Raw genomic sequence first — 12985 nt, forward strand, 5'->3', positions numbered from 1 at the left:
AGAGGGGGGTATCGCGTTTTCCGGCGTCGAGGGGAAAGGGAAGGGGGAAATCGCGTTTTCGGGCGCCGCGGGGAGGGGGAAGACGGAACCGCGTTTTCCGGCGCTGCGGGGCAGGGGGCTACCGCGTTTTTCTAGCGCCGCGGGAGAGGGATCCGCGGGGTGAGGGGACCCGCGTTTTCGGGCGCCGCGGAGTCCGCGTGCAACGGCCGCGCTGGTCCACGTGACGTCACACGACAAGCTCCCGCTCGCGTTATCTCTCCCTCGTAGATGTTTCCCCCATCCCCCGGTCGCGCGCGTCTTCTCGTTCGCGCGCGGTCTCTCTCCCTTGTTCGCGCGACGAGTGCGGCACGCGCATTCTTATTGAGAGTTCTAATTCTAAACCGTTGACGGTGGACAAGGGAACGGTAGACAGAAGGAAAAATAATTAAAACTTTTTTAACCATATATTATATGCATTTATTTATCATGTAGTGCATTATACACAATAGTATCTAAAACGTAGGCTAATAATTCGCAATCAATAATCGAATTTTCATCATAAACTTCACGCAAGATATTGGTCGCATCACATTTGTCGATAATACATTTTCGCCGTAAAATTGTTACAAACTGTTTAAATTTTTCACTTACGCCATGGTCATTTTGACATAGTTGAAAATACACATTCTCGACGCAATGTTCTAGTTCGAACAGGAAGAGTACGGTTGACGATTTCATGTACAGGCTGGTGTCGTACGACGTCAATTTTACAATATCTACATCACGCATTTTAACGAGCTCCAGATCTCGAAACGCTAGCGATGATGGCTCCGATGACTGCACGAGTCGCTAAATATCTGCACGTTTTTCCGCGAATGTCACCCACGTTGCATGAGACAGAATTATCTGTTTGCCACGGTTATCACCAATAAGTATATCCACAGAAGACATAGGTCCCGCGTTGATTCCAACATCCAAAAATTTATACGCTGTCGATGTCAAGGCAAATCTCCTTCCCAAAGTACAAGGCGGGTAGCGGGGTTTATCAAAACTGAAAAAAAATACAATTACGTTTATAAAAAATTATTTTGCACAATTTTATACGAAAATTAGCGGTACTTACTCATTGTGCTGTTTCTCGCACGTTTCATCCTGAATCGGAACGTAGTAGTTCATTATGCCCTCATACATATCGAAGTGGCATCGGTAAAATCCTCTGAGCGAATGGAGATACAAATATTAGCAGACCTCTTTTTATTTTGCACTTTCCTCCACACTGTAAACGGAGCTCGTTTTCAATAGGCCAATGTGGCACGAGTGATCTCCAGATAATCCCATGTGTTGATCCTTCATCATAAACATTACGAACACTGCCACGAACCATACACCAACATGTTTTAACGTATGAGTCCAGAGCCTCCCAATTATGTTCAGTTCTAGTGATATGCAATACAAAATGCTTGGGACACCATGTGTCATTGCCAGTAAGTACGTTTTGAAATCCAACTTCTCTGCCACGAAGCAAACGCACCATCGACGAGCAATAGCGTCTGTCCGTTCCCATACTGTATTTTTTACAGATATATATTAACTCTCAACTGCGCAAGTAACTCTCAACTGCGCGAGTAACTTTCGACTGCGCTCTAGAATCCTCGCAGATATTTTTTTTTTGCGATCTTAAAAATGCAAGTTTGCATTTCAGCCAAGCGTCGCTGCTGCAGGGTGACCACCACCACAATTCGCATATATATTAAATGTGATATATTTGTCAAGAACATACGTGTCTCGCGATGATTTCATCGAACACGTGCAAAACTGCAAATTTTGCAATTTCACGTAAGTCAATGGAGCGTTATTGTTTTCAAGAACATGTCGCGACGTGTCTCGCGACGATTTTATCAAACACGTGCAAAACTGCAAATTTTGCAATTTCGGATAAGTCAATGGAGCGTTAATGTTTTCAAGAACATGTCGCAACGTGTCTCGCGATGATTTCATCGAACACGTGCAAAACTGCAAATTTTGCAAATAGCGCCTATGTATGGCTGCTGCATTGATACAGATCAAACCACCAAAAGTCAATGGCGCGATATCATTTTCAAGAACATACGTGTCTCGCGATGATTTCATCGAACACGTGCAAAACTGCAAATTTTGCAAATAGCGTCGATGTACGGCTGCTGAGATGAAATTAGATATGATAAGCAAACGAGCATTATTAATATAATATAAAATGAATAATCTGGGGGATACGTTCAATAGTCGAGAATTGGAAGTTGTGAGTGCAACAAATGGCGTTAGCAAGAGGATCGTGCAATAACATGGAGCAAGAGTTGTTGGAGCAATCCACCCTTTCAAATTCGAGGGAAGACTTTGCCGCGTGGGAGCAACGATGCGACGAGTTTATCAAATCGCTGGAAGAACAAAGTCGAATTAAACGGCCACGATTATCGATCGATCTTAAACAGTCATCGATCGGTCTCAAACAGTCGTTGGTCGCTTGTATCGCAAGACTCGAAGGTCTGAAAGACTCGGTACGTCAAAGTTTCGTGCATGTGGGTGCTGGATACAGCGCGAGTGAGACAGGACACAGATGGCGCGAGATAGATACGGCTTTTGAAAGTCGTATACTGACTGGTGCGGTAATAAATTCCAAACACATCGACACTCGTCAATTTCTAAAAATGCGGGAAACATTGTACTCGATCGTGTGTGGAACGTCATGCAACGACATGACAATGTAAAAATATACACAATGTTTAATGGTGAATTTGTTGCGGGTGACAAACGCGCAAATAAAAGTATCGCAACGAGAATCTATGAACTCTTTTGTGAGTCCGATCTGTGTGAGTGGTACAAGCGACACGTCATCGAGCCTACTTTAGCAAAGCTGGAGGAATTCCAGGAACGTGATAGCGGATGGGCGTTGTCGCGTATACTCAATTTAATGGTAAATGTGAACAAATATAATTAATCCATTGCACGCAGGGTGTTTTGTGGAAATACCGCAAGAAATTAAAAAGAAGAAGGCGGTGATAAACGTGCGATCAATGGACAATGCATGTTTCGCATGGTCAGTGACGGCTGCTCTGCATCCAGCCCAAAGAAATGCAGAACGGGAATCGTCGTACCCTTATTACACGACGGTGCTAAATCTTACGGACATTAAGTTTCCAATGACGTTGGATCAAATTAAAAATTTTGAAAATCACAACAATAACATCTCCATCAACGTCTACAGCATCAAAAAAAAAACAAGGAACTTGCTATCCTACCAATACGGCTTGCCGACCGAAAGATGGATAGACATGTAAATCTGCTTGTAAGATAGAGCTTTCCGTAGAAGTGCTCATAGAAATCTCTGAACTTTCACGGGATATATTGTCAGGATTTTAGATAAGATAGACAGGATGGCTGTGTGTAGTTACCGGAAGGAATGACCAAAGACGAGAAGGAATAAGCACAAAGGAAATAAGATGATGACTGATTTATTCCATATCTGCGACAGACGTATGCACCTTAATTTAGGCGCGACCGCACTCACAACTACGACAGAGTCGATCACAGTCCTTTATTTCGTACGCACGGTTCGACAACCGGGACTCACACTTCTGCAACGCGCTCTGATCTTCTTTCAACGCTCGCCATTACGCAACTCTCGTCGGACTCTCCGCGCCCTCTCGCGCTCCTTTAGCGTCGACTATTAGGCCCCGTTTTCACGTGAACGCATACCGCCGAAATCACAATCGGCACTCTTTATTATTTGCACCTTACACTGCTGTACCATACCAGAAATACTTTTGCGATCGGTGAGTATACATTCTAATAAATAATAAAAATAATTCATACGTAAAAGATATAAAAAATTTTATTATTTACAGATGTTTGCACTATTTCTACACGAGCGAGAAATTGGAAGCCTACACCGTCGACTGTCGGGAGATGAACGACTGCGCGATCAAGTTATCCAGCGATAATGACAAGTGGTTGGCCTTTAAAAATCACAACAGGAAGGAACGAGTTCCGTTTATCGTATACGCCGACCTGGAATGTACCCTGGAGAAGATGGAAGCGGATCCGGAAACGTCCAGGTATACATATCAGCATCATCGCGTGTTTAGCATAGAGTACTACGTGCGTTGCTCGTACAACGAGTCGTTATCCGCGTATCGGTTTCGTCGCGATAAGGATTGCGTCGCGTGGTTCGCCGAGGAGCTAAGACGTTTAGCTCACGATGTAAAGACCATCTTGTCTACTAATATACCCATGGCAGATTTCAAGCGAGACAAGTGAGAAAAATTTAACAGCGCAACGCACTGTCACGTGTGCGAAAAATCGTTTGAGCCAGACGACGTACAAGTACGCGACCATTGTCACCTGACCGGCCGATACAGAGGTCCCGAGCATTCTAATTGTAACTTAAATTATAAAGATTCACATTGCATTCCCATAGTGTTTCATAATTTATCGGGCTACGATACACATTTTATTATAACAGAAATAGCAACAGCGTACGAAGGACATGTAGACTTACTCCCAATTACAAAAGAAAAATACATTTTGTTTACAAAAAACGTTAAAAGCACCGAAGATAAAGATTAGAAAAATTGCGTCAAATTGCGATTTATTGATTCGTACAAGTTTCTCACCGCTAGTCTCGACAAATTGGCATCTTATCTCAGCAAGGATAAACTGCGAATATTGCAACGCGAATTTTGTAAATTATCCGCAGAGTAGATATTATTTTGACAGATCTACCCCGGGAGCTCCGAGGGAGGAGCGGGGGCAAGGGGGGGGACTCGCGGCCGAGGGGTCTGCCGGGGGGGGACTCGTTGGTGAGGGGGAGCGGGGGGGGGAAAGACGACTCGGTGGTGAGGGGGAACGGGGGGGTCGGCGAGCGTGTCGGGACATGTTTATTAAATATTAATAAACATATCGTATTGACAAGGGGTACCGCCGAGGGGGGGGGGGGGGTAGGTGTCCACTTCTACGCCGAGGGTGGTCCGCGGGGGGAGGGGTGTCGTCACTTTATCGGCGCGGGGGTATTACAAAGGCGCCGTTCGGCTGCTGAAATTTTATCGGCGAATATAAACAAAACAACGAGTTAGACTGTTTGGACAAGCTCGCGCACAAGCCTGAACTCTAGAATTAGATGAGGAAGGAACAAATGAAAAGAATCCGTTTATTGAGAGAGAGATTGCGTTTCATGATTTATATGTAATTCAAATCAAAGTTTAAAGTGGGCAGAGCTACACAAAGAATACCAACATTTGTTGCATAGGAGAAGGGAAACTGCCCTAAAACCTTCCCAGTATTCATGAACAAAATCATACATATATATATATATATATATATATATATATATATATATTATACAAAATATTATAGAAATACAATAAATGTATAAAACACATAAAAAAAACAAATCAATGGTTACTATAGAACAGTCCTTTCTTTAGATATGTATCATAATATACTTTGAGGTTTACCGAAGTTTTTCCTTATCATATAAAATCTTCATTACAAGAAGAATTGTCATAGTAGATTCTCGTATAAGTTCTCTTGACGTAGTCAAGCTTAAAATTAGTTGTTCTTTTCTAAAGAAAGGATCGTTTGAAACTTAAACATAAATCAATTAATACAAGAATATCACTTCAGATAAAATTCATATAATCTGGGAAATAATGCATCAATCTTTTATTTTAAGTAAAGAATTACTATCATTAGTCTATTCATTGATGTTATTTGTAATTTTAATATTGATTGAGTATTACCAAATAAGTGTCAAAGTCTCTGTAAAGCATTATACTATATTATGAGCGATTACTACAACATAAGCTATATTCACGACATGAACAACAACAGCAACATAAGCGATACGTTTCTCACTGAATTTACTACACTAAATCTTGTACTAAACAGTCTTAGATTGACACATTAATTCACCACAGCATGAACGCAATACTAGATAACTAATAATTCGCAAGATATTTATTAGAAGATTATAAAGTAATTGAATAAGAACTTATATAGCAACGCACGGAAACGGTTATTCGATAGTGTTATTACAATGCTAGGAACGATCTATATATTTGCAAAGAACGCATTATCATTTAGTACGTAATACAAGTAAGTGTGACGAATGTCCGCAAATTAAAGTAATAGACGATAAAGAATATGACAAAATCAATTACAAAAGAAAGAAATAAACGTTTTCCTTGTAACCAAAATGGTTGCAACCGAAAGATTAATTATTTAAATATACTTTTGACTGAGCTCAGTATTACAATTAGACTCGAAATAAACTTTAATCTCTTTTCAAAAGATGAGAAAGTTTTCCCTTCGCTTGATCTCGTGATTTCTGTGAATTTTCAGTTCAAAAGATAACCTTGAGAGGAGAGATTCTCACTCTCGCAACGTTAGAAGACATCCAACGTTTCCACTCTCGTAACGGTAGACGAATATCTAACGTTTCCACTCTAGTAACGATAGATGAATATCTAACGTTAACACTAAAAAGTATTTAAACAGGTTACCTTTAGTTTCATGATAACATCACGTAAGAAGTTCATACAAGAGTATATCTCGAAAATATCAAGTCAACGCCTCGTTTATCCAGGACTTCGAAAGGGCATTCTATCTCATACCGAAAGGTTCTCTCGAACGTTCCAGAAAATGGCTGTATTCCTCGAGTCTTCTACGTGCCGGCATGGCTCGCCAGGATGTATCTCGCTGGCTTCCTCTCAGTGACGATCGTTGTTGTCCTTTCCCGATCCGTATATGTTTCACAATTATCTTACTTATCGCGCACGAATAGGTCGATCTCAAATACTTTACGACTTAACTGCGAAAAGATGATGCAATTATGCGATTCGAATTTATGTATGACGCACGATGTTTCACGCACGAGATCTGCGAGACGAATGCTCGCTGCTCGCTCGCCCGGGCTGCACGCCCCTCCTAACATGCTCACGCAAGCGCGCGGGAAGCCCGCGCTCGGCCGTTCTCGAACGGTCGGGCCCCGTTTCGGCGCGCACACACACACACAGTCGAGCGCTCCTACCCACCGCAATATGAACGCCATAGATGGCTGCACCAACACAATCTCTCTCTCTCTTTTTACACGTTGATTTCAAACATTTCCGCCCGCCTTCGTTAACGTAGTTGACGAATAAATTACAAACAAACCTGATCAACTGACAAAGGACACAACTTTGCAATTGGACGTTTAAATTCCGACGATTGAGTCTTGACCGTAACAACTCTGGTAAGACCATCAGGTCCTGGGTGGATTTTAGTAACTTTGCCTAAAGGCCACTTCGACGGTGGATAACGCTCATCAACCACGAAAACCACTGAACCCTCTGTTATCGAATGATTTACCTTATTCCATTTGTGAATTGCAAGTTGTTTCTGTAAGTAATCTTTTGACCAGTGTGACCAAAAGTGCTCAAGTTTTTGTTGCAGTAGTTGCCATCTGTTTAAGTGAGAAATTTGGACTAAAGATAATGATGGTTCAGGAATGGTTGAAAGAGCGCCTCCAATAAGAAAATGTCCCGGGGTAAGAATTGAAAGATCATCTGGATCGTCCGACAATTGACATAGAGGACGCGAGTTTAATATTGCTTCAATTTGTGTTAAAAGAGTAGACATGTCTTCGTAAGTTAGCAAAGTATCCCCAATAGTGCCTTTTAAATGATACTTGACTGATTTGACGCCTGCCTCCCATTTTTCTCCGAAATGAGGAGCGGAAGGAGGATTAAACTTCCATTGCGTACCATCACCTAGTAAACAAGAAGCTATTTCCTTCCAATGATCAGATGCTTCAGAGAAAAGTTGTTTAAGTTTCTTATCGGCTCCCTGAAAGTTTGTTCCACAATCACTAGTAAGAGTAAAACATATACCGCGTTTGGCAGTAAAACGTCGATAAGCAGCAATGAACGCTTCTGAGGTGTAATCAGTAACCAACTCTAAATGAATAGCTGAAGTAGCGAGGCAAACGAAAAGTGAGATATAGCCTTTATATGTTTTAGCTTTCCTACCCTTCCACGTTTTGAGAGTAAACGGTCCTGCATAGTCTACACCTGAATGTAAGAATGCTCGAGATGGAATAACTCGTTCAACTGGGAGCTGCCCCATAAGTTGTTGAGCTCGTTGTTGACGAAATCGAGTGCATCTAACACACTTCAAAATGAATGACTTAACTACTACTCGACCTCCTATAATCCAATAAGTTTGTCTAATAAAGGCTAACGTAACTTGTGTTCCACCATGAAGGGTTCGAGAGTGTGCGTCTGATATAACTAAAATCGAAAGAACTGAATCTTTGGGTAGTATGAAGGGATGTTTATTTTCTTCTGTTAATAAGGAATTTTGAAGTCTTCCTCCTACTCGAAGCATTCCATTTGCATCTATATAGGGAGTTAGGCGAATTAACGGATTTGATTTAGAAAGTGGTTGTCCTTGCGAAATAAGTCTAATCTCGGAAGAGAATGAACAACGTTGAATGATCTTTATCCAAAAATCACGCTCATGACAAATATCACTAACTGAAAGAAGAGGATTTATAGTTACATCAAGATCTTTGCGTGTCCTACGAACAAACTTTCTACACAATGCAGTAATGCAAAACAATTTTGTAAGATTTGAATATTTATAGATAAGATTCTGTACTTCTGAGACTTTATTAGTTACTACCGAACAGATTTTGTTCTCTCTTTCCTCAAGGTTGTCAATGCCACATGGCAACGAAGTTTGTGGCCAATCAGAACTGGGTTGAGAAAGCCATTCTGGTCCACTCCACCATATGGAACTTTCACTCAAACGCGAAGGAGAAATCCCTCTCGTAGCTAAATCCGCAGGATTTTTAATTCCTGGAACTAAACCCCACTTACATTGTGGTAACGAATCTTGGATAAAACAAACTCTATTACGAACAAATTCCTTCCATCGAGAAGGATGATTAGCGATCCATGTGTAAGCAACTTGCGAGTCTATCCAAGCAAATAAAGGAATATCAAGTCTTTCAAGAGTAAGAAGAATCGAGATCATCAATTTAGTGAGTAGAACTGCTCCCAATAATTCTAGTCGCGGGATAGTAAGTCATTTTAGAGGAGCTACCTTCGTCTTTGCTGCTACAAGTGTGACGGTAACTACTGACTCATTAGAACAAGATCTAATATAAACAACAGCAGCGATTGCATGCTGAGACGCATCGCAAAATCCATGAATTTCAAATAAGTCAACGTTGTTTAATCCAATCCATCTTGGAAACGTAAAGCTTGCTGTTTCTTGTAACTGGCACATGAATTGCTTCCATTTAGCTAAAAGGACAGGAGGGAGTTCGTCATCCCAGTCAAGTCCACTAGACCATAGTTCCTGAACAAGAATCCTGCCTGAAATAGTAACAGGAGATAGAAATCCTAATGGATCGAATATTTTAGAAATAGTCGAAAGAATAGTCCGTTTCGAAATGACATTTGGCTCTTCAAGATTTAAAGTAAATCGAAATTCATCAGTCGATGGATGCCAAGCTAATCCTAACGCATGTATGATGGAAGATTCGTCTATTTGGACCGATGTATTGTCAAGTCTATGATTCAAAGGAATAGACTTCAGAATTTCTGGATTATTACTGACCCATTTCTTCAAAGAAAAACCGCCCGCCATGCAAAGATTGTTTACTTGCTCAATCACTAATTGTGTCCTTTCAATAGTATCTTTTCCCCCAAAGAAGTCGTCGATATACCTCCCTTTTTTCATAGTTGACATAGCCAAGGGAAACCTATGGCCTTCATCAAGAATCTATTGTTCGAATGAACGTAATGCTAGAAAGGGTGCGCATATTAACCCATAAATTACAGTGAGAAGAACAAAGATGATAAGCTTACCAAGAGAATCTATCCACACAATCCTTTGAAAATCCCAATCGTCAGGATGTACGCGTACCTGTCTGTACATCTTTTCTATATCCGCGAAAAAGACGTATCGAAACACTCTAAACCATATGAGAACGTTAAACAAATTGATTTGCAATTTTGCTCCCGCATGTAGAATTTGATTAAGCGAATAACCGGTAGTTGTTTTACTGGAGCCGTTGAAAACGACTCGCAACTTTGTACTGAGACTTTGTTCTCGATAAACTCCGTGGTGAGGCATATAATAGACTCTATTCGGTTCAATTAGATTTTTATCCACGCGCTTCATATGGTTTAATTTCTCGTATTCGTCGATGAAATCCGTATACAATTTACCGTGAGATTTGTTATTCGAAAATTTATCAGACATATTAATCATTTGTCGAATGGCTTTAGCTTTAGAATCTCCTAATTTATCTGGGGAATCTTTAAACGGAAGTTTGACGATATATTTCCCGTCCGCGTCACGAGAATGAGTAGCCTTAAAATGATCTTCGCAATCTTGTTCGTCTTTAGACAACGTTTGAGTCGACAATGAAACTTCTTCTGTTTCCCAGAATCGTTTAAGTACATCATAAAGATCATCATTGATTGATACGTGAAAACCCTGAGCATGAGAACGAATTTGGTTAAGACTAGCTAATCCTGAAACAATCCAACCAAGTTTGGTCAACTGAGCTATAGGCGTATTTGGTTCTCCTTTTACAATACCTTCCTCTATAATCTGAGTGTACAAATCTATTCCTATTATTAGGTCAATGGAACCTGGCTTGTTAAACGACGGATCTGCTAGATCAAGATTATTCAAATGCAACCATGCATCCTTATTATACGAAAGAGAAGGAATAGACGAAGTCAACTTTGGCAGAATATAAGCGGTTGTTTTTATTTCGAATTTAGATGGAAAATGTGGTTTGATTAAGAACGAGGTGATCCCTTTAGTTTTATTAGTCCCTTGTCCACCGATACCTGCCAAAGAGATTGAAGAGTTACGACGAGGCAGATTAAGTTGTTGAACGACTCTTTCCGTAATAATTGATACCTCCGAACCGGGATCGATGAGTGCTCGAACACTCCTTGTTTTGTGTTTATCAGAAATTATAGATACTCGAGCTGTAGCTAATAAGACACAAGAAGCAGGTACATTTGAATCGACAATAGAGTGTAAAACTTTAGCAGCGTTCGTATCTATCACAGTCGAACTAGGTTGAACCTGGTCTTCTGATTTTACATCCTTCTTTTCCGACAAGGTTTCTACTTTGTGTATTGTAGTATGATGCTTTCTCCCGCACTTCTGACAACGTTTAACTACTTTGCAATGAGAAACTCGATGATTTCTTAAACAGTTGAAACACAGTTTGTGTTTGGTCACGAGTGCTAATTTCTGAGTTAAAGTTTCATCCACGTATTTAGGACATTTGATAACATAATGTTTTCCTTTACAAATTGGACAAACATTTCTATTTAACCCTGAATTGTCATTTGATTGACCCTGATAATATGTTTTGGCTGTAGCTGGTTGAGACTTAAATTGAAACTTGATCCCTCGAGATTTCTCATAAGCCTGAAGTGAAAAGAGACGAGTTACAATGAATTCGATAAGTTCCTTCCATGAAGGAGGGAGTTTTGAGGAACCCAATTTATTCTCCCAAGCTTTTACCGATTCTGAATCTAACCTTCTTACCGTTGCGTAAACAAAAATGGCATCCCACGTTTCAACTGGCTGTTGCAAAGTTTCCAAAGTTCGATGAATTTGAAGCACAGTGGTATACAACAGCTCTAACTCGACCGACGATTTTTTTGTCATAGGCTTTAGATTGAATAATGAATTTAATGCTGTGTTGACCTGAAGTCGGGTATTATCATAAAAGGATACTAATGATTCCCATGCCTTTAAAAAGTTTTCCGTTAATGTAGTGTTTTGAATTAAATGAGCTGCTGTACCAGTTAAACTAGTTTTTAAGTATTGCAACTTTTCAACAGCTGTTAACGATGTAGATACAACCATAGAATAAAACAAATTTCGATACTCAAGCCATTTTGTAGGATTACCATCAAAGGTAGGAATATCTATCCGTGGAAGCCTAGCATATGGTGAACCATAAGCCATCACATGGCTAGTCGAAGGAATTTCATGAGACAACGATGGAACAGACACAGAACTAGTCAAAACTGGTGGTTCAGAAGTCACACTATTCTTTGTTGCAATTGGTTCATTAACACGAGAACTAGATCTTACAACAACTGGTTCCTCTTCACTCATACTTGTTCCTACCACAACTGGTTCACGTGAAGAAAGACTAGACTTTATTTGTTCAACAGATGCTAGATAACATATACGCGTATCCGTATGTAATGATTCCGAAAAGTATGAATGAGTCAAAAGAGGTATCCTTTCATCTCTTGGAAGTCTTGTGAGAGCCATCAAAATGCTCTAATTCTCCCTATTAAACTGAGTCCAAAGATTATTAAAAGATGCCACGTACCTATCTATTCGTGATTGAGTAATTACCGAGGGCCTTTCATTTATAAAATTATCATATGCGTTTGCTATGAAACTACTTAAGACAAGTTGTTGACCGAGACGATTGACTATTGAATCCATTGTCTTGAATTCAAATTCAAAATGGCTTTAGTGAAATATTTAATCTCAATATTTTTATATGTAAACCTTCGCGAAACTCTATTTGTTGCTTCCTCAATCCGGATGTACTTTATAAATGTATCAATAGTTAGAATGAATCTTTACTTTAATATCTTTATCCGGAATCATAAATCCATATCCGGCTCGAAGGACCAATGTTTGGACAAGCTCGCGCACAAGCCTGAACTCTAGAATTAGATGAGGAAGGAACAAATGAAAAGAATCCGTTTATTGAGAGATAGATTGCGTTTCATGATTTATATGTAATTCAAATCAAAGTTTAGAGTGGGCAGAGCTACACAAAGAATACCAACATTTGTTGCATAGGAGAAGGGAAACTGCCCTAAAACCTTCCCAGTATTCGTGAACAAAATCATACATATATATATATATATATATATATATATATATATTATACAAAATATTATAGAAATACAATAAATGT

General features: G+C 40.0%; 1 protein-coding gene and 1 pseudogene across 1 annotated transcript; both read right to left on the minus strand.

Annotated features, from left to right (window-relative positions):
* Positions 1 to 456: 456 nt before the first annotated feature.
* Positions 457 to 1155, minus strand: LOC143908570 (uncharacterized; annotated as a pseudogene).
* Positions 1156 to 6775: 5620 nt separating this feature from the next.
* On the minus strand, positions 6776 to 12159 carry LOC143908571 (uncharacterized). The gene is made up of 3 exons (XM_077426260.1): positions 9870 to 12159; positions 7168 to 7343; positions 6776 to 6823 (listed from the first exon to the last, which is right to left on the minus strand). The coding sequence occupies exons 1-3, from the start codon at positions 12157 to 12159 to the stop codon at positions 6776 to 6778; spliced, it is 2514 nt and encodes an 837-aa protein (XP_077282386.1).
* Positions 12160 to 12985: the final 826 nt, after the last annotated feature.

The sequence above is a fragment of the Temnothorax americanus genome, unplaced genomic scaffold (assembly GCF_048541705.1).
Source record: "Temnothorax americanus isolate GAGA-0224 unplaced genomic scaffold, ASM4854170v1 Scaffold99, whole genome shotgun sequence".
In the NCBI taxonomy this organism is placed as follows: Eukaryota; Metazoa; Arthropoda; class Insecta; order Hymenoptera; family Formicidae; genus Temnothorax; species Temnothorax americanus.

Coding starts and splice junctions, on each gene's coding strand:
- LOC143908571 (XM_077426260.1), bottom strand. CDS start 12,159: ATGAGTGAAGAGGAACCAGTTGTTGTAAGATCTAGTTCTCGTGTTAAT. Junction 7,344..9,869: donor TGTGTGGATAGATTCTCTTG/GTAAGCTTATCA, acceptor ATTCGATAACAG/AGGGTTCAGTGGTTTTCGTG. Junction 6,824..7,167: donor GTCCTTTGTCAGTTGATCAG/GTTTGTTTGTAA, acceptor ATCTTTTCGCAG/TTAAGTCGTAAAGTATTTGA.